Source organism: Oncorhynchus keta, chromosome 14 (genome assembly GCF_023373465.1).
Source record: "Oncorhynchus keta strain PuntledgeMale-10-30-2019 chromosome 14, Oket_V2, whole genome shotgun sequence".
NCBI classification, from domain to species: domain Eukaryota; kingdom Metazoa; phylum Chordata; class Actinopteri; order Salmoniformes; family Salmonidae; genus Oncorhynchus; species Oncorhynchus keta.
Window position 1 is genome coordinate 42,711,984 of NC_068434.1, and position 22,626 is coordinate 42,734,609.

Genomic DNA, 22,626 nt, shown 5'->3' on the forward strand with positions numbered 1-22,626 from the left:
GGTTTATTTGATCGAATAGAATTTTCGTAATGCTTAAGTTGTTACAAGTGTACTGACATACTGTAAGTAGGACACATGACATCCCAGAAACTTTGAGAAAAAAACCTTTATATCAGAGTCGTCTCAAGATGGCTATGCATATTCATGCCATGAGGCTAGTAGCATAGCCTCTCCCTCCATGGAATACAGTCGGTTGGCGTCAACAACCCTCATCCAAACAATTATCACAATAATGAGATGTATCCACCAATCCAAAGAAAGGATAGGCGGGAGCTAGACAGCCTGCTGTGCCGCTTTGTGGACAATGACTCCCATTGTTAGGGCAGAGAGATATTCATCGTGTCAGTATATCCGTAATCTTTGGATTTATCAATATAAATGTTTGCTTGAGTGTGTACGTACAGACATTACCATGTGTACGCACAGTACCAAGTGGTGGAATGAAGGAACTGCTTGTCAACTATAGAATAGGGAAAATATATTTTGAAAATGTGTGAAATTGTAGGCCTAATAATTTAATAATTTTCCGATTTACTAATATTCCCAATCAGTAAATTTTTACGATAATAATCCATATAATGTACAGTCATTTGTTAAATGACAGGGCACGTGTGAAAGTGAAACCATTGTGTAAATACTATAAAAGACTGAGATAATGGGAAATCGAATGAGAGATGCCTGATCTTGCCCTGTTGGAAGATTTGGAACAAGCTGCATTTCGCAGAGAGCACATTTTGTGAGACAGGTGGGACGTTTTTGCAGAAAGTACAGATTGGTTTTGGGAAAGGATATCTGATGAGCCAATTTTATAGGATCTTTGCGAGGATTAAGACATACTTTAGAAAGGCAATCGCATGCCATTCCGGTGCACATCAAAGTGCTATCCACCCTCAGGTTTTGGCAACGGGCACTTCAGCAGGAGCTTGCCGATGGGCATCTCACATCCCTCTCACATCCGCCAACAAAACAAAGGCGCTGATCGTGGGCTACAGCAGACAGCAGAGAGAACACACCCTTATCCACATCGACGGGCCGCAGTGTAGAGGGTCAAAAGATTCATGTTCCTCGGCATGCACATCACTGACAACCTGAAATGGCCCCTTCACACAGACAGCGAGGTGAAAAGGTGCCTCTTCAACCTCTGGAGGCTGAAGAAATGCGGCTTGGCCCCTATGACCCTCGTAAACTTCTACAGATGCACCATTGAGAGCATCCTGTCAGACTGTATCACTGCGTGGTATGGCAATTGCACCGGGTGGTGGTGCGGTAAGCCCAACGCATCAGCGGGGTCACACTGCCTGTCCTCCAGGACACCCCTGCCAGCCATCTACCGTGTCACATCCGGTATCACAGGAAGGCCAAGAAGATCATCAAGAACCTCAGCCACCCGAGCCACTGCCTGTTCCCCCTACTAGCATCTAGAAGGTGGAGACAGTACATGTGCATCAAAGCTGGGAACGAGAGACTGAGAAACAGCTTCTATCTCCAGTCCATCGTACTGTTAAATAGTTACCATTATTCGACCTCTGCCCAGTGCCCTGCCCCGAACCTTCGTCATTGTTCTAGCTGGCTACCACCCAGTACTCTACCCTGCACCTTAGAGACTACTGCCCTATGTGTGCTACATACTACATACTGCCCTATGTGCCTAGAGTCATTGCTTGAATAATGTTTACATGCTATACCCACTTTGTATGTATTTACTGTATTCTAATCATGGCTCATCCTTCATAACGTATTTGTTCATTTTTATGGATTGCATGTATATATATATTTTTTATTGCTAGGTATTACTGCACCTTTGGAGCTAGAAAAACAATAATTTCGCTGCACCTGAGATAACGTCTGCAAATATGCGTATATGACCAATAAACGTTTATTTTATTTGGCCAATGGATGGCGCTGTTCTACAAGTAGGCGCGCTTTCACTACAGCGGTGGCTTGCCGTCTCACCCTCTGTCACAGTTATTTGTATGAGTTCTACAACAGGGAAGGGCATGGTAGTATGGACTGAAGTTTGAAAGGTAAGATCCACTACACGCAGGGCTGAATATCAAGGAAAAACTGTATGATTGTCCGGCCAGGTCTGTAAGATTCGCCCACGGTTCTTTGTTTAGGTATTTGGTGTAGTTGTATATTAATTTGACTGTTAATTAATATGATTGACTATTGTTGTTGAATTAGGTTTTTGATGACGTGCGTATACGTTGTTCAAGCTAAATTAAGTTGGTAGGCTTTCTTTTAAATGTCATTGACCACTCAGCCTACCAACATTTCTGATATAATTAAACGTTGGGCTTTTTTCTATCGCTTTTGAAATCGTCACGTGTTGCTGTTTTCGACATGCGCCTTGGATGTGTTGATGAACGCTCATTTTGCGTTTGGTCAAATTGAACCTTGCTATGTTATTCATGTTTGTTTCATTCAGCTTTACGTAGTCACGTACGAACCTTCCGTGAGCCCATGTTCTGTGTTCTTCCTGAATCTTAGTTGTATCATTTTCTACCTTATCTAGCCTATAGTTAAAGGGATACTTCACCCCAAAACCAAAATGACAGGTTGGTTTCTTTACCCGGTAAGCAGTCTATGGACAAGACAGCGATCTATGCTTTTGTGGCAGTCAATTTGTCTACCAAGTCAATATGTCTATTGGTATTTTTCACATTTCATGTCAAAAGCTAGCCCAAGATTTACTGTTTAGGAGTGTAGACAAGCCTACTCCTTGTAACATCCAATGACCTTATTAAATGTTATGTTCATTGGTAAACAGGCGTTGACAGCCATTACTTTGTCTAAACTTGAATGGATTCTTAATTACTATACGGTTTTAGAAATATAAAGGCTTATACTTTCATATCATATCAAAACATTTTCACAAATGCTAAATATACACTTATTGTACACTGTTGTAATACAGTTGCAGCCAATTAGTACTCACAACACTTGTTCCAAACAGGTATTCGGAGACAAGATAGCTCATTAGAACAGGTGGCCTCGCCTCTCTTCCGTAAACAAGCGCTGTAACATGGAAATATGATCGTGTGAGAAGCTAAACCTTATAAATGTGTGTAGTAATTGAACCTTTTGTTTTATGAAACATCTTTCTTGATTTTTGAAAGCAAACTTCCAAAGGTTTCCAAAACCAAAACAAGAGCTTGTCCAAAGCATCATTGATTAAAGCATGCCCATAGATTGTGTTGGGGAGTAACCGATTGCATGTAACCCGTTACATGAACTGTAACTAATGCGTTATGTTACCAGCAAAAATATTGTAATCAGATAACAGATACTTTTGAAAAACTAGATGATTACTTCGAGGATTACTTTTAAATTCAGAAAGGATGTTTGCGGAAAAAAATCTTTGACACTTCTCGCTTTTCTCTGACATTCAAATCAACCTTGAAAAAAAGGCTCACGTTTTTATGTTTGTTCCACCTAAGCAAGTCTGACCACAAATCAGAGACCACTATGACGACATCACAAATGTGTTTGATGGATCGCGGGAAAAGAGCAGGAATATGCTTTTGTAGGCTTCAGTCCAAGCTATGTCTTCCAATGGTGCAACTGGTATCGAAATCCAAAGATTATCCAACTTGAATAAACACTTCGAGGTAAGGATGACAGCAGTGTTGTATTCTTTGGCGATAAGGATATCACTCATTTTTTTATTGAATCCAAAACATACAATATACTTGCAGTGAAGCTGCTCAACAACTACACCACAGCAGTCATCCAACAGACTCCCATTCAGAGCGACACACAGAAGTATCCATGGTCAATGCCCTGCTCAAGGGCATGTCGACAGATCTCCCACAAGGCCAAAAACGGGGACCCGAACCCCCAAGATCCCCCCCACACTGTTCCCCAATAGCAGCCCATCAACCATCTGAGACCCCTCCCGCAGTCCCCCCAAGAACGTATTTTTTTTATTCCATTCCCCACCCCCAAGAACCCTCCCAATGCACCAACAACCAAGAAAATGAACTAAATAGGGAAAAGACAATGGAAAACAGAAAAAAACCAAAGCACATCAAGGACAACTAAAATCATAACAGCAAGGCCAACTGTATATGTTTGCGTGCATGTCTGGCACTATTTACATGTGTATGTGTGTATTTGAATGAGAGTGTGTGTATATATGCATGTGTACAAACCTCTGCACGGCATCAGCCTCAGGCAAACCGGCATTAGCTGTAAAAACACGGTCATTCAAACATACTTTTTATTATGTTATATTTGTACTTTATTTTTTATACTTTTATCTTTGACCATCATTCTATCTTCCGCCCAGCAACTCCACTCCCACTTGTCTTCAATTCCACATCCCAACCCTCAGCTTCCCTCAGCTCATCCCACCTATCTCTGCTGGCCACCCTCTTCGGATTTCTATGCACCATACATCTTTCAACTATGCTGTGATGTTTAACGTACCATTTCTATCTATCTAATCAAATAGAATCCACAGATTGCGAGTTGAAGATAAATACTTGTACTAAGATTATTACTGATTGACTGACCCGGTCTCTCCAGATCTCCTAACAGTACTATTTCTAGGGTCAATTTTAGATAAATGCTGTGCATTTTCAGCCATTCCTGAACCTGAGACCAGAAACAGGCTACCTGAGGGCAATACAAAAATAAATGGTATTTTGATTCTCTATCCTCACAAACAAATCTGCAGAGTTTCGATGATTTTATGCCCTAAATATTTAATATTTTGTTGGTGGCAAGAATTCTATATAATAATTTTAGCTGAAAAGCACAGTCTTGAATCTTACATCGTTTTATAAATCAACTCATACACCTTGGAACATGGAATTGGTACATCATAAATCTCTTCCGAACTATTTTGCAATCTGTATGGCACAGTTGTCAACATTCTGGTCCTCAAATGAAACTGGTATACTTTCCTATTTATGCTATTTTTATTCCTCAACCAGTTTGTATCCTTTACATTGGTCAGACTGACCAGTTCCCTACCTCATCCCGCTGCCACCTGCCTCCTCCATTTTTGGGGTAATGCTGTAATCAATTGGTTGTACTCTTGGATTGAGTAGACCTTCCTGTACAATTCTGATAACTCCATGAAAGACACAACTCAACCGTTCCAATTTACAATATCATTGTAACGTTTGTCGTCAGAAGGAGACCAAGGTGCAGCGTGGTAAGTGTTCATGATTCTTTAATTACTCAGAACACCAAACAAAAAACAACAAAAGAATAACGAGGCTTCACAGAGCTAACAAAAACAAGATCCCACAAACACCAAAAGGAGAATTACAATGATAAACAGCTGCCTCTGATTTGGGAACCACACTCTGCAAAAAACAAAGAAATAGAAATAAAGAAACTAGAATGCCCACCCTAGTCACACCCCTGGCCTAACCAAAATAAAGAATAAAAGCCCCCCCCCCCAAAAAAGGTGCGGACTCCGGCCGCAAAACTTGACTCTAAAGGGGAGGGTCTCTTCACGGCGGCGGCTCCGGTGCGGGACGTAGACCCCCCTCTGCCCGCAGATCCTTTCGCTTTGGTGGTGGCCCTGGTGCATGGACCTTCACTGGAGGAACGATCATCGCCGGAGGAACCAGACCACCAATCATCACCGGGGGCTCCGGACCGGGGACCGTCGCTGCAGGCTCCGGACCGGGGACCGTCGCTGCAGGCTCCGGACCGGGGACCGTCGCTGCAGGCTCCGGACCGGGGACCGTCGCTGCAGGCTCCTGACCCGGGGACCGTCGCTGCAGGCTCCTGACCCGGGGACCGTCGCTGCAGGCTCCTGACCCGGGGACCGTCGCTGGAGGCTCCTGACCCGGGGACCGTCGCTGGAGGCTCCTGACCCGGGGACCGTCGCTGGAGGCTCCTGACCCGGGGACCGTCGCTGGAGGCTCCTCTCCTGACCCGGGGACCGTCGCTGGAGGCTCCTGACCCGGCGACCGTCGCTGGAGGCTCCTGACCCGGCTACCGTCGCTGGAGGCTCCTGACCCGGGGACCGTCGCTGGAGGCTCCTGACCCGGGGACCGTCGCTGCAGGCTCCTGACCCGGGGACCGTCGCTGCAGGCTCCGGACCGGGGACCGTCGCTGCAGGCTCCGGACCGGGGACCGTCGCTGCAGGCTCCTGACCCGGGGACCGTCGCTGCAGGCTCCTGACCGGGGACCGTCGCTGGAGGTTCCTGACCGGGGACCGTGGCTGCAGGCTTCGGGCCGGGGATCGTCGCTGGAGGCTCCTGACCGGGGACCGTCGCTGGAGGCTCCGGACCGGGAACCGTCGCTTCGGGCCGGGGATCGTCGCTGGAGGCTTCGAACGTGGAGCCGGAACAGGTTCCCCCTGGACTGAGGAGACGTACTGGCAGCCTAGTGAGTGGAGCTGCCACAACATGTCCTGGCTGGATACCCACTCTAGCTCGGTGAGTGTGAAGTGCTGGCACCAGACGCACTGGGCTGTGCAGAAGCACCGGAGACACAGTGCGCAGAGCCGGCGCAGGATATCCTGGGCCGTGGAGGCGCACCGGAGGTCTGGAGCGAAGATCTGGCATAACTCGTCCTGGCTGGATACCCCTCTTAGTCCGGCAAGTGCGGGGAGCAGGAACAGGCCGCACTGGGCTTTGCTGGCGAACCGGGGACACCGTGCGTAGAGCTGACGCAGGATAACCTGGTCCGAAGAGACGCACCGGAGGCCAGGAACGCTGAGCCGGCACAATCCGTCCTGGCTGAATGCCCACTCTAGCACGACCACTGTGGGGAGCTTGCACAGAGCGCACCGGGCTGTGGCTGCACACCGAAGGCATAGTGCGCAGAACCGGATAACACGGTGCTTGACCAGTCATTCTCTCCCCATGGTAAGAACGGGGAGTTGGCTCAGGTCTACAACCTGACTCCGCCAATCTCCCCGTGTGCCCCAACCATTTTTTTGGGGGGGGGCTGCCTCTCGTGCTTGCTTCGTTGCCATGACTCCCTCGCTGCTTCCACCTGTTCCCATGGGAGGCGATCCCTTCCGGCCAGGATCTCCTCCCACGTCCAGGATCCTTTGCCATCCAGGCTGTCCTCCCATGTCCAGTCCCCCTGACCATGCTGCTTGGTCTGTTTGTGGTGGGATCTTCTGTAACGTTTGTCATCGGAAGGAGTCCAAGGTGCAGCGTGGTAAGTGTTCATGATTCTTTAATTACTGTGAACACCAAACAAAAAACAACAAAAGAATAACGAACGTCACGTTCTGCAGGCTTCATAGAGCTGACAAAAACAAGATCCCACAAACACCAAAAGGAGAATGTCAACTATTATGTGATCCCCAATCAGAGAAAACGATAAACAGTTGCCTCTGATTGAGAACCACACGGCAAAAAACAAACAAATTGACATTCTTGTTAATTAATATCATCACACATTTTGAGTTCCTTTGTCCATAACAGAAAATGTATTTCACCACCCATACTGCTTTTCTACGTATCTGTCACGCCTTGGTCTTAGTATTTTGCGTTTTCTTTATTTGTTTGGTCAGCCCAGGGTGTGACATGGGTTATTGTGGTGTGTTTTTTGTCTTGGGGTGTTGTGGGGTGACTAATTAGTCTATGGCTGCCTGAGGCGGTTCTCAATCAGAGTCAGGTGATTTATCGTTGTCTCTGATTGGGAACCATATTTAGGCAGCCATATTCTGTGAGTGTTTTCGTGGGTGATTGTTCCTGTCTCTGTGTAGTTGTTCACCAGACAGGCTGTATAGGTTTTCTCGTTCCGTAATATTATAAGTTATTTCATGTCTCGTTCACTTTCATTAAAGAACATGAGTAACCACCACGCTGCATTTTGGTCCGATCCTTATTCTACCTCTTCGTCAGAGGAGGAGATAGAAGAACGCCGTTACAGTATCTTAATATAAGGATGTAGAGTGAGTTTCCTGTAAACAGTATATGTTATATTCCTTTTCTTTTAGCCACGTAAAGACTGATCTTTTTTTAAATAATCTGATAAACCATTACAATTATAACTGGCTATACTTATTTCACCTCTTACCATAACTAGATCACTTATTATTGATATCTACATATATATATATATATATGATTCTTGAAGAATATTACTTATAAATGCCTCATGAGCTTAGTTCAACTGCTGCACCTCATGAGAACCCAAAATATAAGCTTGTTTTTCTCCAATGTTTAAACATAGTAAATGTAAACAAACACTGTATAACCTCATAACATGATTTGAATAATTATTTTATATCATGGATGTTACGATTAATGAGTGAAGAGGTGTGGAGTCAGGCGCAGAGAGCAAAAGGATGTGGGAAAAACACGCTTTAATGTCCAGGAAAAATAACATGAACAAAAGTAGTAAAACAAATGAACAGAAATATTAACAGACAGCGCGAAACTCAAAAATGCAAACAAAATACACTCTAACACAAAACAGACGAACAAGCTCGCACGAAACAGAAGCGGGCTGAACAAACTTATATAACCTTACCCTAACAACCAAACAAGAAACAGGTGATACCAATCAGACAGAACAACGGATCAGTGATAGCTAGTAGACCGGCGAAGACGACCGCCGAGCGCCACCCGAACAAGAAGGGGAGTCACCTTCGGTAATATTCGTAACAATGGACAGTCTGTCCTTGCATCCATAGCTCTGTCTATTAATCTGAGTGTGGTTATATTTCTCCAGGCCTATCCCTATCTCTATCCCTACCCTTTTTACCAAACCGAGGCGGGGTGGACATTTGGTTATTGTTTCATCTGTGGATTTGTCCTTTAAACGGCTGCATATTATCAAGATATCAAAGTGTCACCAACAAAAAGGTAAACAATAGGCCTATAGCAAATGCAGCTTATGGAATTCATTTTTCACATGTAAACTGCACTTTTCAATAGTGCTCAAAGCATGTCATTCCATGAGTGCAGCATTTATTTGTCACCTTGAATCAGGTAGCCTAGTCCTCCATGACAACAAAATCATAAACAACAGAGTAGGGCTGGCTAATATGTCCTTAGTTTTGGGGTCATGCTCAGGTAAAACGTTTGGCTAATCTATTCTTCCATATTTCCAAGTCCTATTCTTGAAGATCAAGGGTTCTAACATTTATTGGAATGACTGGAATTCTGATAGACTTTTTTTAATGTGAAGATATAATTTAATTGTATTATTATATGTAGTTGAAAGCCATGGGTTAGAAGAAGCCTACATAACCAACCCATCCATGTAACATGCATATATGGCCCACGATGTAAACTTTAACATTGACATCTATTGCAGGATAAATCATTCTATTTGGTAACATTGTTGTCTTCTGATGCCTCTTAAAAGGGGAAAGTCATCTAAAAGTAACAATGTAATCAGATTACATTACTGAGTTTGGGTAATCCAAAAATTACGTTAATGATTACACTTTTGGACAGGTAACAACAGATTACATTTAGAAAGTAACTACCCAACCCTGCCCATAAACTGCTTACAGGGTATATAATTTGGGTGAACTATATCTTTAACTGTAGCAATTGAGGTAGTACTGTCAGATATTGAACCAACAACATCCTGAACTCCTGTGTCATAAAAGACCAGTCAGCATGCCAGACATGGGCTAAAGTACACTTACATACGGAGAGGTAGTGGCTCTTAGCAACACTAGTATTTACACACTAGCATTGCTGCGAATTAGCTTGGGGGAAAAAAGGAATCGTTTTCCAGAAGTTAAATAAAATAAAATGTCAACTTACTCTCTCAATTGCCTGTAGGCTCGGTCCTTATGCAGGGGTGAATTTGAGGAAAAAACATCTAATGGAACGTGTAATTACAGGGGGGTCTGTTGTAGACCCATGCAGTTCCTCAGCATGGTCAGTTTCTCTCTGCTTACCTCATTCCAAAATAAAAGTCCCCCACAAGTTCTTGCTTTTTTGCAGTTATGTGCACGTGCCGGACTTCTTTATTTTGACATAAGGTAAACGGAGAGGAAGTGGCTCTACAACAGACTCACATTTGGAAAGTCTGTTTAATTTATGCTCTATTAGATGTTTTTTCTCCATTCCCCCCTGCACACGGACCAACCCTATGGACAATTGGTGGACTATTCCGTTTTTTTGCAAGCCAATTTCTAGCAACGCTCGTGTGTAAATACTAGCATTGCTAAAATCAGCTAAAAGGAAGGTTACTCTGACACGCTTGGTTGAATGTTGTGTGTATTTATGTCCCCTAGCCCTCTATGTGTATACTACTACTACTACTACTACTATCTTTCTCCTGTTGCTATTTCCGCAGGGTGACAGAGAGAGATCTGTAGCGATGGAGGATTTCTGGGCCATTGTCCTGGCAGGGCTGAAGGTGTGGGTCTGCCTCATTGTGGCTCTTCTCATGGTGCCTGCAATGTTTGGCTTCTCCCTGGGCATCTCCGAGACATACATGAAGATCCTGGTCAAAATCTTGGAGGTAAAATGCGTCTGTCCAGAAGTTGCCATCCATCAAACATTTACTCGCACAATGGTACAACAAATGGGAAAGAGGAATTCTAATACCTACACACTGTTTAAAGGCTGGTAAACTGCCTCACTCAGACAATATGAGGTGCACAGCTGCATGTGTCTATAATTGTCTTAAATGTTTCTTATGCGTCATGTTCTAAATATAAGCCTGGTGTCCTAAATGTATGCTGTTTTCATACTACACAATATAATAAGATACAGTACACATGACTTGGCTAGCCATGGTCCTTAATTTTATTTACATTGGAGATTGTATCAGTTTCAGGAATGCGGGAACAAGAAATGCATTGTCAGTGCGCTGTCATGATAACCTGTCAAATATTTACTGTAGGGAAAGTCTACTGTACACAACAATCAATTAGCACAACTCTGCATTTGTGACGTATAGACATGGAATGTATGTATGTTTTTTGACAGAAAAGCATGTATGTTCTACAGTGTAATATGTTATATTTTTTGTAATTGTCCTGTAACCTTACGACCTTCTGAATAAGCCTCTGGACAGTGATTGAAAGGTTTTCTGGCATGAGAGTTCAGGGGTAAATGTGTGTGTCCTTTCTCTACTGTCCTTGTGTGGGTCCAGGGAGTGAGAGGTCAAAGGCTAAAGGTGTTTCTCATTTCTCCTGTCCTCCAGTGGGCCACGTTGAGGATCCAGACAGTCAACAAAGCGCAGCGGATACTCCAATCCTCCTCATTCAATAGTGAGTCAATGAGCAGAGCTCTCACACCGATCAATAGATTCATTTGATTGGTTTATTGGTTGAATGATGGATAGCAAGATGAAGGGATTGATTGATTTATTCATTGCTCTATGATAATGACATCCACTCACATCCGCTCTTGTTCATCTGCTGTGTTCAGAAGCTCAGACGTAAAGTGCCCTAGAATAAATGAAGTGTGTTAGTGTAGTTAGAAGGGTTGAGTGCATGGAAATCAGTCCTGACATGAGTTTCGCTCAGGTGTCAATGGTTGACTGCGAGTTGATAATAGGTTGCATTTGAAGTATACAGCTTCTCAATGTGCCCAAGCCACGTTAAACGGTATGGGAGTGGTACATGTATATAAAACGATACCTCTGAGAACCTAGAGACCGTGTAAACCTGTTTATAGTGCTGGGCAGGGGATTGCAGTGAAGATGGCTTGGAGCAGTGTTTGTTGAATAGAAGACGGTATTTGGTCCAGCTCACTCCCCAGAGCATTTCCGATGTGATATACGGTATTATGTGGCGCTGGGCTTGCTGCCTATCTGTCGGGCTGACGCAATTCCTCCCCTCACAATCAGCAGTCATATAGGCTAGTCGGGGGGCAATTCGATTAAACTCGCAGTGCGGTGTTCACTAGCTAGCACAGCACATCAATGTGCTCTTTTTATTTGTTAGCATATCAACTCGCAGGATGGTTTCTGTATTATATGGATACCATAGACCCCTCACTTGTACTGTACTGAAGTTTTCCTAAAATAAAGAGTTTGCCTAGGTTTCAAAGAAAGCAAAGGGTGGATTGAATTCAACACAGTCAGTCAGTCACTCAGTCTCTCTCTCCTGGACTTTGTCCTGTGTTATCAGATAGTGAATCCTTAGCTGATCCCACTGTCTTCAGACCTGCTGGGTCTACAGTCAATCACGGACTACAAGATGAAATCCAGCCCAGTCACGGACCAGGATGTCTTGCTCCCAGGCAGACTAAATAACTTTTTTGCCCGCTTTGAGGACAATACAGTGCCACTGACACGGCCTGCAACGGAAACATGCGGTCTCTCCTTCACTGCAGCCGAGGTGAGTAAGACATTTAAACGTGTTAACCCTCGCAAGGCTGCAGGCCCAGACGGCATCCCCAGCCGCGCCCTCAGAGCATGCGCAGACCAGCTGGCCGGTGTGTTTACGGACATATTCAATCAATCCCTATACCAGTCTGCTGTTCCCACATGCTTCAAGAGGGCCACCATTGTTCCTGTTCCCAAGAAAGCTAAGGTAACTGAGCTAAACGACTACCGCCCGTAGCACTCACTTCCGTCATCATGAAGTGCTTTGAGAGACTAGTCAAGGACCATATCACCTCCATCCTACCTGACACCCTAGACCCACTCCAATTTGCTTACCGCCCAAATAGGTCCACAGACGATGCAATCTCAACCACACTGCACACTGCCCTAACCCACCTGGACAAGAGGAATACCTATGTGAGAATGCTGTTCATCGACTACAGCTCGGCATTCAACACCATAGTACCCTCCAAGCTCGTCATCAAGCTCGAGACCCTGGGTCTCGACCCCGCCCCTGTGCAACTGGGTACTGGACTTCCTGACGGGCCGCCCCCAGGTGGTGAGGGTAGGCAACAACATCTCCTCCCCGCTGATCCTCAACACGGGGCCCCACAAGGGTGCGTTCTGAGCCCTCTCCTGTACTCCCTGTTCACCCACGACTGCGTGGCCACGCACGCCTCCAACTCAATCATCAAGTTTGCGGACGACACAACAGTGGTAGGCTTGATTACCAACAACGACGAGACGGCCTACAGGGAGGAGGTAAGGGCCCTCGGAGTGTGGTGTCAGGAAAATAACCTCACACTCAACGTCAACAAAACTAAGGAGATGATTGTGGACTTCAGGAAACAGCAGAGGGAACACCCCCTATCCACATCGATGGAACAGTAGTGGAGAGGGTAGCTAGTTTTAAGTTCCTCGGCATACACATCACAGACAAACTGAATTGGTCCACTCACACTGACAGCGTCGTGAAGAAGGCGCAGCAGCGCCTATTCAACCTCAGGAGGCTGAAGAAATTTGGCTTGTCACCAAAAGCACTCACAAACTTCTACAGATGCACAATCGAGAGCATCCTGGCGGGCTGTATCACCGCCTGGTACGGCAACTGCTCCGCCCTCAACCGTAAGGCTCTCCAGAGGGTAGTGAGGACTGCACAACGCATCACCGGGGCAAACTACCTGCCCTCCAGGACACCTACACCACCCGTTGTTACAGGAAGGCCATAAAGATCATCAAGGACATCAACCACCCGAACCACTGCCTGTTCACCCCGCTATCATCCAGAAGGCGAGGTCAGTACAGGTGCATCAAAGCTGGGACCGAGAGACTGAAAAACAGCTTCTATCTCAAGGCCATCAGACTGTTAAACAGCCACCACTAACAGTGAGTGGCTGCTGCCAACACACTGTCATTGACACTGACCCAACTCCAGCCATTTTAATAATGGGAATTGATGGGAATTATGTAAATATATCACTAGCCACTTTAAACAATGCTACCTTATATAATGTTACTTACCCTACATTATTCATCTCATATGCATATGTATATACTGTACTCTACATCATCGACTGCATCCTTATGTAACACATGTATCACTAGCCACTTTAACTATGCCACTTTGTTTACTTTGTCTACACACTCATCTCATATGTATATACTGTACTCGATACCATCTACTGTATGCTGCTCTGTACCATCACTCATTCATATATCCTTATGTACATGTTCCTTATCCCCTTACACTGTGTATAAGACAGTAGTTTTGGAATTGTTAGTTAGATTACTTGTTGGTTATCACTGCATTGTCGGAACTAGAAGCACAAGCATTTCGCTACACTCGCATTTAACATCTGCTAACCATGTGTATGTGACAAATAAAAATTTGATTTGATTTGCTGGAGGGAGGGATACACTTTGGGTTGGAGTTGAGTAATCTGATCCTAGAACTGTGATTACCTCGATGACAGACACACAAAGGGAGGCCCTTTTAAGGAAAGAAAGGAGCCTCATTTATCAGTGAACACTGCTCTCTGATAGCTGTTATCTGAAGTGGTCCCAGTTTGTAAAGTGCAAGGCCACTGACATTTTCTCTGTTTGATGGCCTGTCATTTAAAATGGATTCTGTATGACAATTCTATTGGTGAGGCCTTGCCCACAGTGATAAACTCTGGATTTCATTGATTTAAATAAGTTTAAATAAGGATTACTCATATCAGCCCAGGATATCTTGTTTTCTCAATATGGGGCAACAGTGTGAGAGTTAGTGACACAAGTGCGTTGCAATCCTCTGATTCATTTCCTTCCTCACCAGCTCCTAACAAGTCCACAGTGGTTTGACCAATTTGTCCTCCTTTCATTCAAAATGTATGACAATTCTAAGCCTATTGATTCTAGGATTTGTAACACTGTCAATGTTGTCTTTTATCAATGGTAAAATATAACACGGAATCATCTTCCTTATCAAATAGAAATATTTGGTATGATACAATCCAATCTAAAAATGATGAGGTGGATTAGTTGAGCGTGTGTGTTTTTCCCCAGGCCTCGTCCAGAGGGATGATGGTTCTATGGAGGAGGAGCTGAGGGGGTTAAGGCGCAGTCGCCCCAAACCACCAGTGGGGGGAGACTTCACCCTCAGCGACTGTTTCTACTTCTACAGACGAGGCATCGAGGATATCGTTGAGGATGAGGTGAGTCCACAGGCTAGAATAAGATTGATGCCTAATTCCAAATGTATCTCTAACCCCAGACATTCCACGATGGGCCCCTAATAGAAATGAGTCAAACCTGTAGCTTCACCTAACCCTCTGGTAGTCTAGGATGAGTTTTGTAATTTATTGCCTACTGCACACCCCTCCAGTCCTTTCAAATCAATGATCACGTTTACATGCACACCAATATCCCGTTGTTATTCGGGATACTCTAGTATTCTGTTGTGAGTTGACGCATACAAATGTCATAATCCCGTTTTGCAATAACCCGAATAAGCTTGTATCCCAGTTTTGAGAAACCCGAATAAGATGCCTGGGATATGCTGGTCTTGGACGGATAATTTGGCATGTAAACATCTTATCCCGTTTGCTGTTGTTTTCTTGCTGTAAAATGATAGACCAACTGTATATTCTGTCTCAGTAACAGGAATCGAGAAATATTATTGATTTATTTCATCTTGAGGAAATGTGAATGTGCAATTTTCTACTGCGACATAAAAGCTGACAGTATTTCACTATCAATTCAAATAATATTCCAAAATGGACCGAGTTACTATCAGAAACGTGTTGGATTGTTATTACATATTTTAATTTCCCTGAAACTGGTCAACAAACCGATGCCATTTGGACATTTTGTGTGGAAAATCTTCCCGGGGCCCTAAACGTCTTCTCTACAAGAGAAGCAGAAATGAAAGAGAACTTTACCGCTTTCCTTCTATCGATTTTATTACATTATTCTGGTGAGCGAGGCTTTATTTAGCATTCTAGAGGATCAAGTAATGACAGAAGCCGACCTAATGCCGGAAATTATAAGCAGAACAATATCTAAATAAGGCTTAGCTTTATTTTCAGCACCCCCTTCAAAAAATCGTTCCGTCATCACTGGGAAAATTAGGACTTTTCTGTTTATTCATGTTTACAGGGATCCCTGTGAGCAGGATATATCAAAGTTGCATGTAAACATGTTATTCTGAATAAGACCTTAACCAGGATATGAGATATTATCCCGGAATACTGTGCGCATATAAACGTGGTCGTTGAATGGCTATCAGGAAGTGCTTAGGGCCCAGGAAATAGGCATTGATTCAGGATTGGGCAAAAGAGTACAACATCAATTTTAAAAATCCAGACTTACTTTCTGTACAGGTAGGCCTACTAAGTTGTTTTTCATGTTGTTCCTCTGACCTCCAGGTGACCCAGAGGTTTTCGTCAGAGGAGCTGGTGTCGTGGAACCTGCTAACTCGGACCAACATCGACTTCCAGTACATCAGCCTCAAACTGACCATGGTCTGGGGCCTGGGCGTGTTCATACGCTACTGCATCCTGACTCCGCTCAGGTCATTACTGAGAGTGTGAAATCAGTCATCATCACTGTGCTCACCTTTTTTAATAAGGCCTTAGCTCTCTTACGGTTCACATCCATAAACCAAGCGCTGACCGACATTTATGTTGCTGAATAGACATGATTTACAGGCAGGATTTAAACCACGTAGCGTTCGACAGTGCGTTAATCCAGGACCTGTGTTGTCGTGTCTCGTGTATGTTTCTGAGTCCGAATGTTTTCTTTCAGGATCATGCTGGCGTCTATAGGCCTGACCTGGCTGGTGATAGGAACCACTGCTGTAGGATTCCTCCCTAACTGGAGGTACAATAACACTGCTTTGAATCTACAGGTTCACACGGTATTGTTTTTAAAAACTGAGATGTTTGTCTTGTTTGATTTTTGTATTTAATCAGCTTCATGGTAGCTTCTTACGTGTTTGCACGTGTGTGTGTGTGTTTTCTAGGCTCAAGTCCTGGCTGAGTGAGTGGGTCCATGTGATGTGCTACAGGATCTGTGCTCGAGGCCTCTCCTGCACCATCCACTACCACAACAAGTCGGTGAACGCTCCTCTCCTCTGACACATGCAAACACAGCAGGCTTTCACACACACCGTCATGTCCCCCAGTGACTCTACGGGAGGTCCTCGTGATATGTGCACAGAGCTTTGTTTTGACGTAAGACGCACGTCTGCCACTTTACCGTGTGTCTGCATGTGTTCTCTGTCTTGTGTTTTACAGAGAAAACAGACCCAGAAAAGGAGGAATCTGTGTGGCCAATCACACCTCCCCGATTGATATTGTCATTCTCTGCAACGATGGGTGTTACGCCATGGTATGTGAAATAAAGCAGAAAATAAGCCTAACTTGAAATAGCTCAACTTTTAAATATTTTTTTATACCTATATAATCAACGTTCCTTCTAAGCTGCACACATGTTTGGGCACGCAGCTCCCCCAGGACTGCCGCGCAGAATAAATATCAACCTGTGCAGAGAAGCAGGAGATTGAACTACACTCAACTTTCTAGAGTTTTCCGCCTTAGTTAACACCATCAACATTTCTCTTTACTGTGGGAATTGTGATCAAATCAATGCAATATTAGCCACTTTCAATACAATGTACCAAAACAAAACAAACGATGCAAGACTTAGTATGCAAAATTAACGATGCAAGAGATTTTGTTGTAGGCAGAATGCATCGGGTAGGATTCTATTGCATTGACACACACCACTCAGCCCATACTCTACACAGACCAGTGCAGCATAACCAATCAGAGCTGCAGTAGGCCTATATGCAAGTAGACCATTGCCATATATGGATCTGTGCCATTCACATTGAACTGGACTGTGTTTACAGCGTGAGTGGTTGTGAATAGATGCACTTGTTTTGAGATCAAAGCCAGACCTGCATGTAGTCTAATTCTGGAATGTTCCTGAGATGGAAGTATGCTGTTTTGGATATGCGTTGTCAAAAGTTAGACCAGGCTCAAAGGTAACACCAAGTTTTTTAACAACCGTGTTTGGTGTAATGAGGCAACCATAAATGTTTAGAGTGAGGTCTGACACTTTGTGAGTTTCTTGTAGCCAAGTAGCTTCATTTCTGTCTTGTCAGAGTTTAAAAGCAATACGTTGGTTGTCATCCAGTGTTTGACGTAAGTGGGGCATGTCTCAAGGTGGGCTGACTGTAAAGTATTGTCTTGTTTAAAAGATAAATACAATTGGGTGTCATGATCATCACCATGGCAATGAAAGTGCATGTTGTGCTTATGGATGACATTGCCATGGGGTAGCATGTATAAAGAAAGTGCCGTCTCAGTTTATCTGTTTATCCTGTTGATTTGTCTAAATGTATTAGGTTCTTTAATCCTGATGTCTCTTGCTGCGGGCGATTCCCTGATCCACCTCTACGATTTGTCTGTGCTAAAACCTCCAAACGTTCAATTATCCTTCCGTGGCCTCCAACTGCTCTTAAACGCGAGTAAAACCAAATGCATGCTAACCGATTGCCCGACTAGCATCACCACCCTGGATGGTTCCAACCTTGAATATGTGGACATCTATAAGTACCTAGGTGTCTGGCTAGACTGCAAACTCTCCTTCCAGACTCACATCAAACATCTCCAATCAAAAATCAAATCCAGAGTCGGCTTTCTATTCCGCAACAAAGCCTCCTTCACTCACGCTGCCAAGCTTACCCTAGTAAAACTGACTATCCTACCGATCCTCGACTTACAAAATGGCTTCCAACACTCTACTCAGCAAACTGGATGCAGTCTGTGCCATCCGTTTTGTCACTAAAGCACCTTATACCACCCACCACTGCGACTTGTATGCTCTAGGTGGCTCCAGGTCATTTACAAGTCCATGCTAGGTAAATGTTCACTGGTCACGATGGCAACACCCATCCGGGCGCTCCAGCAGGTGTATCTCACTGATCATCCCTAAAGCCAACACCTGATGCTGACTGAACGACTTGCAAAAATGATCTTTTATCTCCCTCACCAACTTCAAACATCAGCTATGTGTGCAGCTGTACATAGTCTATAGGTAAATAGCTCACCCTTTTTCACCTACCTCATTCCCATACTGTTTTTATACTGTTTTTATTTATTTACTTTTCTGCTCTTTTTGCACACCAATATCTCTACCTGTACATGCCCATCTGGTGTTAATCTGCAAAATTGTATTATTCGCCTACCTCCTCATGCCTTTTGCACACATTGTATATAGACTGCCCATTTTTTTCTACTGTGTTATTGACCTGTTCACACTGCTATGCTCAACTATCTGGTTAAATAAAGGTTTGAGATGAGGTGGGCCAGGGGGGTCTGATGGGAGTGATGCAGAGGGCCATGGCGAGGTCCTGTCCTCACATCTGGTTTGAGAGAGCTGATATGAAAGATCGCCACCTAGTGACCAAAAGGTGAGCTTATCTGTTTGCTATCTTATCAGCCAGTGGGTTGGACATGTTCCTGGCACCAGACACTGGTATTCTGACTGCCAACACTCTTCAGACAAGCACTGATATGCCTGTGGAAAATTGCTACAGACCAATAAACAGTGGTGGAAAAAGTACCTAATTGCCATACTTGATTAAAAGTATTGATACCCTAATAGAAAGTTACTGAAGTAAAAGTGAAAGTCACCCAGTAAAGTAGTATTTGAGTAAAAGTCTGAAAGTATTTGGTTTTAAATATACTTAAGAATCAAAAGTAAATGTAATTGCTAAAATATACTTGATATGAGAATTTCATTATCAATGATCATAAACTTCAATTAACCTACTCTCTGCAACCCAGAGTTTGTAAGGTTCATGGTTTAAATGAAACAGACAAGAGTTCCCAGCTTACAATAGTCCAAAAGTTTATTCACGAGAGCACTCTCCAGTCCATTATACAAAGACATCCATTTTATACCATGCTCCTTACTTACGCACATACATACACACGAACAGTAGGTGAGTTATCTTCTTCTCCAGAGTTCTCACCACTGTATATCACTACCCAGCCGACAGTTCCATTCCCCCGAGATTAGGGACACCTTGAGGAGTACTCCCTGTCCTATCATAAGTTTCTCAGAGTTCTAGCCGGGTCGGGTCAAACACAGTTTAATTGTGCTCAGTATTTTCTTAGGCACACACATTTCTCTCCCTTACAGGTCTCTTCTGATCCTTGTTGGACTTACGTTTACGTTAATACTTTAATTATTTATTATACCTGCTACATAAATATAATCCCTAATACAGTGGGGCAAAAAAGTATTTAGTCAGCCACCAATTGTGCAAGTTCACCCACTTAAAAAGATGTGAGAGGCCTGTAATTAACATCATAGGTACACTTCAACTATGACAGACAAAATGAAGAAATACAATCCTGAAAATCACATTGTAGGATTTTTAATGAATTTATTTGCAAATTATGGTGGAAAATAAGTATTTAGTCAATAACAAAAGTTTATCTCAATACTTTGTTATATACCTTTTGTTGGAAATGACAGAGGTCAAATGTTTTCTGTAAGTCTTCACAAGGTTTCCACACACTGTTGCTGGTTTTTGGCCCAATATTTTCTTTCGGAATGTAGTGAAGTAAAAGTTGTCAAATATAAATAGTAAAGTACAGATACCCCCAAAAAACAACTTAAGTACTTTACACCACTGCAAATAATTCTGTCATCTTTTTTATTTAACCTTTATTTTGACAGGGTGTCAATGCTGAGACCAAGATATATTTTCCAGATGAGCCCTGTTTAGCGCAATAATACACATCAAATACAATCATAAGTAAATACCTATCTTATTTCCTTATCCAGATAAAACCCTCATGCCAGTCCGATGACATTGCCATTTGACATAAATGTCATTGCCATTTGACAATTGGTGATATAATTTAATACTAAGATTTCCTGGTATGGACATAGCTTTAACTAAAACCATATAATGTATGTTCACGCTCCTCCCAGATATAAAGTTAGGTTTTCTAATTGTTGTTCATGTTTACAGGTTGAGGGATCACGTGAATGACAAGACTAAGCTTCCTATATTGCTCTTTCCGGAAGGTAAGTGCTACAATGGAGTAGAATGAAGTCAGTGAGTTTAGCATTGGTTTGGATAAGCTGCATTGATATTGCATTGGTTATATACAGTAAGGTCATCCTATACCTGTACATATGAGTAGCATCTGCTAGAATGCATTTCTCTCCCTTATCTGTGATTTTGGAGAGCGTTGTTGTTATCATAGAGATCCTATCTGACCAATGAAATTTGATTTGATATTTTATACATCTCTGGTCGTTCTGTTTATGGCTTATCTGCAGTCCATATTTCTGGTTTCCTCAGGGACCTGTATCAACAACACATCTGTCATGATGTTCAAAAAGGGAAGTTTTGAAATCGGAGGAACGATATACCCGGTAGCCATCAAGGTAAGGTACTCTGTAAGGTACTTCTGTACAGTATTTGACTTTTCCCTAAATCATGAAAAGATAACGTGACAAATGAAAAGTTGCGTGACAAAGTCAGCATAGATTTGAAGAGGTTTTCTGTCTCCTTCCCTCAGTATGACCCTCAGTTTGGGGATGCGTTCTGGAACAGTGCCAAGTACAACATGGTGAGCTACCTGCTCAGGATGATGACTAGTTGGGCTATAGTCTGTAACGTCTGGTACCTGCCAGCCATGCACCAACAGGTGTGTATACAACACCACACACACACACACACAAACACACACTTACACAGTACCTACCAATTAATCACTAAGTGCCACTAACTTATTGCATGTTTTCAGGAAGGGGAGGATGCTGTCCAGTTTGCCAACAGAGTCAAGTCTGTCATCGCACATCAGGGGGGACTAGTGGACCTGTCCTGGTAAGAATCTCCTCCCATCTTACTATGAATGGCATCCTAACTGTCTCATACTGGCCCTCTGCTATGCATCTCTTACACCTCAGAATGGACACATTTGCAGTATCTCTTTTGCACACAGATTATTTTGTGTTCGTATCTCCTAGACCACGTGTTTGTTCCCCTGTAGGGACGGAGGCCTAAAGAGGGCTAAGGTGAAGGACACGTATAGAGAGGAGCAGCAGAGGAAGTACAGCAGCATGGTGGTGGGTAGCGAGGAGGAGCGCAGCGGTAACAGTGACTGACACCCTCCTCTAAACATGTGAAAAGGGCAGCTCGTTCTCGAGCAACCTGCATCGCGACCGCTGGAGACGGGAGTTTTACTTTGGCAGGGGTCGCGTCGCATTTCGGTTTCTCCCATGATCACGCGGCGTGAATACATTTAGCTTTCACAGTGTACAGAAGGTGGGCGTAGGACCATCCAAAAGCTCTTAGCTGGGAGTTTGGAAAGGAGCTTGGCCATCACTGCCTGAATACTGCACTGCTGATGACCCTGGACTAGACTGCCATCGAGTGAATGAACCGTTTTAAAGTGCGTTGCGGACTGTAGAGGGTTATAACTGATTAGCCAATTGCATTACAATTACTCTCGTCTACTGTGACAACACAGTGTAGCGGAACTGTAAAGGAGATGAGGTGTCAAGTCCAATAGCATCAGTTTGGGATTTTGAATAGCTCTTTCTTGTTCTGCTATAAAAACACTGTTCTAATTCTCTGCTGGAAAATTACTTTAAAATCTTTGTGAATAGTGCAATTGTGACTGTAGAGCCTTTTTGATCACAAACTTCTAAATGTCAGGGTTATGCGATGACTATCTGAGGTTATTTTTTTTTTCTTCGTGTGTCCCCCCTGTCGTTTATGATTGGTATGAGCTGCTGAAACGTTCAGAGCCAGTTGATCAATCCTGTCGATCAATCATTACTGCCAATCGTTTGGAAATAAACATGAGCCCACAGCTG

The 22,626-nt window shown here is 43.7% G+C and overlaps 1 protein-coding gene across 1 annotated transcript; it reads left to right on the forward strand.

Annotated features, from left to right (window-relative positions):
• The first annotated feature begins 3,410 nt into the window (after positions 1-3,410).
• LOC118393454 (glycerol-3-phosphate acyltransferase 3-like) lies at positions 3,411-22,622 on the forward strand. The gene is made up of 14 exons (XM_052461799.1): positions 3,411-3,611; positions 10,249-10,416; positions 11,104-11,170; positions 14,779-14,927; positions 16,140-16,285; positions 16,519-16,593; positions 16,736-16,825; positions 17,010-17,103; positions 19,083-19,192; positions 20,768-20,823; positions 21,104-21,189; positions 21,324-21,452; positions 21,552-21,631; positions 21,798-22,622. The coding sequence occupies exons 1-14, from the start codon at positions 3,546-3,548 to the stop codon at positions 21,910-21,912; spliced, it is 1,431 nt and encodes a 476-aa protein (XP_052317759.1). The 5' UTR covers positions 3,411-3,545; the 3' UTR covers positions 21,913-22,622.
• Positions 22,623-22,626: the final 4 nt, after the last annotated feature.

Excerpts from the sequence above, each read along its gene's own strand:
- LOC118393454 (XM_052461799.1), top strand. The coding sequence starts at position 3,546 with ATGTCTTCCAATGGTGCAACTGGTATCGAAATCCAAAGATTATCCAAC. Across the intron at positions 11,171-14,778 it reads CCAATCCTCCTCATTCAATA|GCCTCGTCCAGAGGGATGAT; the intron begins GTGAGTCAATGA and ends GTTTTTCCCCAG. Across the intron at positions 16,594-16,735 it reads GGATTCCTCCCTAACTGGAG|GCTCAAGTCCTGGCTGAGTG; the intron begins GTACAATAACAC and ends TGTGTTTTCTAG.